This window comes from Cynoglossus semilaevis, chromosome 2, assembly GCF_000523025.1.
Source record: "Cynoglossus semilaevis isolate Cse_v1.0 chromosome 2, Cse_v1.0, whole genome shotgun sequence".
NCBI classification, from domain to species: domain Eukaryota; kingdom Metazoa; phylum Chordata; class Actinopteri; order Pleuronectiformes; family Cynoglossidae; genus Cynoglossus; species Cynoglossus semilaevis.
The window spans coordinates 136,193-138,513 of record NC_024308.1 but is presented as its reverse complement, the minus strand read 5'-3'; the positions used below and the strand labels follow the sequence as shown (position 1 = coordinate 138,513).

General features: G+C 51.2%; 1 protein-coding gene across 1 annotated transcript in view; it reads left to right on the top strand.

Annotated features, from left to right (window-relative positions):
- Positions 1-1,570, top strand: part of herc2 (HECT and RLD domain containing E3 ubiquitin protein ligase 2) — a 15,859-nt gene extending 14,289 nt beyond the window's left edge. Inside the window, exons 36-39 of the mRNA XM_025053359.1 lie at positions 54-244; positions 413-518; positions 787-999; positions 1,134-1,570. Of these exons, the coding sequence (XP_024909127.1) occupies positions 54-244; positions 413-518; positions 787-999; positions 1,134-1,406 (783 nt within the window). The 3' untranslated portion in view covers positions 1,407-1,570. The remainder of the gene's footprint in view (positions 1-53; positions 245-412; positions 519-786; positions 1,000-1,133) is intronic.
- Positions 1,571-2,321: the final 751 nt, after the last annotated feature.

Genomic DNA, 2,321 nt, shown 5'->3' with positions numbered 1-2,321 from the left:
CTAAGTGTTTCCCCTGGCCCCCCCCCCCCCCCCCCCCCGACCCCCTCCTCCAGGTTGATAAAGACTTCATTCCTGGGCTGATGTACATCAGGGACAACGAGGCCACAGCTGAAGAGTTCGAGGCCATGACTCTTCCCTTCACGGTACCGAACGCCAGCGGTCAAGACATTCAGCTCAGTGCTAAGTACTCGCACATCACCCTGGAGAACCGAGCCGAGTACGTCCGTCTGGCCATGAACTACAGGTACTTGTTAGCTATGGTACTTAAAGGTACCCTGGCATAACTGTTTTATCGCTAACTCTAGACTGGCTAACTCTAGACTGGCTAACGCTAGACTGGCTAACTCTAGACTGGCTAACTCTTAGCCATTTGTGAGGTTGTTTACCTGCAGCGGTCCTTTTTTTACCACAGGCTCCACGAGTTTGATGAACAGGTGTCGGCCGTACGTGAAGGAATGGCGCGTGTTGTTCCTGTTCCGTTACTGTCACTTTTCACTGGATATGAGCTGGAAACTATGGTGAGATGATCCCAACAGTACCAACAACAGTAACAGTGGTAGAACTGAATATAGTGCCAACAAAAGTAAAACTAACAGTACCAACATCAGTGACAAACCCCGCAGTATCACCACACAAGGACCAAAAACAGTTCCATGAACAGTTACACACAGTAGTAACAGCAACGGTGCCAACAACAGTTACAAGCAGAGTACCAAAACAGCAGGAACACCGGTACCATTGACAGTGATGGATGTTGACCTGGTATCGAACCCTGTCCCTCTTCAGGTGTGCGGCAGCCCTGACATCCCGCTCCATCTGCTGAAGTCTGTAGCCACATATAAAGGAGTGGAACCGATGGCGCCGCTCATCCAGTGGTTCTGGGAAGTGATGGAATCGTTTTCCAACACGGAACGTTCACTGTTCCTGCGCTTCGTTTGGGGAAGAACTCGTCTGCCCCGGACCATCGCAGACTTCAGGGGGCGGGACTTTGTCGTCCAGGTGAGAATTCACAGACGGGAGAAAAAAAACAGTACCAGAAACAAGGTGTTTGTGTCCTGTTGAACTAGAACTATGTTATTGAAAGAGCGTTGATGTGGTGTCATGTGACTTCCTGTCCGTGTTCCTCTGCTCAGGTCCTGGACAAGTACAACCCTCCAGACCACTTCCTGCCGGAGTCGTACACCTGCTTCTTCCTGCTCAAACTTCCTCGGTACTCGTGCCGACAGGTCCTGGAGGAGAAGCTCAAATACGCCATTCACTTCTGCAAGTCCATCGACACGGACGACTACGCTCGCATCGCGCTGTCAGGGGAGCCCGCCGCCGACGACAGCAGCGAAGACTCGGACAACGAGGACGCCGACTCTTTCGCCTCAGATTCTACGCAGGACTATCTGACTGGTCACTGACGTGGTCTCGGGTTGACCCGGACGATGAGGTTAGCCTGAGGGTCAGAGGTCAACTCATCTGGAGAGGAAAAAAAAACAGGTTGTGATGCTACCGGGCCTGACCCTGGGCCTGAACCTGGACCTGACCCTGGGCCTGCCCCTGGCCCTGACCCTGGGCCTGAACCTGGACCTGACCCTGGGCCTGCCCCTGGCCCTGACCCTGGGCCTGAACCTGGACCTGACCCTGGGCCTGCCCCTGGCCCTGACCCTGGGCCTGAACCTGGACCTGACCCTGGGCCTGAACCTGGACCTGACCCTGGGCCTGACCTGGTGATTTTAGGATCGCACTGTGTCATTGCGGCATTAGTGACGACCGTGTCAACTGCTAACTGCTTACGTTTTTCAGTAAAGTGTTGGGTTTGAGGTGAACACAGGAAAACGACACAAACGTCTGTGTGGAAAAAAACGTGCAATTCTCTTAATTATCTCGTAAACCCATTGTGAACCAATGACAGGAATCAGAGGAGGCGGGTTCTGATGTGGGTTCTGGTCTGAAGGCGCTCATGTTACAGTTGAGTCATAGATTTTGTGTTTAGTTTGTAAATAAATGTGAAAGTGTAGAAACGTAAACAAACGTTGTGTTAAACCTGTAACGAAGGAAACAAAATCATTTTTAACCCCAAGAAAAATGTGTCTGTGTTCGACACAGGAAGTGAGGTGCTGCTGTTTCCTGTTGATGTCTAATTATCACAGAATGTAAATAACAATAAAGAAAATTAATAAAAAGAAGCGCAGGTGAAGTGACCTGGTCCAGATCTGGGTTCTGATTTGAAGATGATCCCAGTCCAGAACAAGGGCCAGACCAGAAAAACAAGAACAATACTGGTCCTGGTGCTGGTGCCAGCACTCTGTCAGAACAGCTCCAGGAAGGAGAGC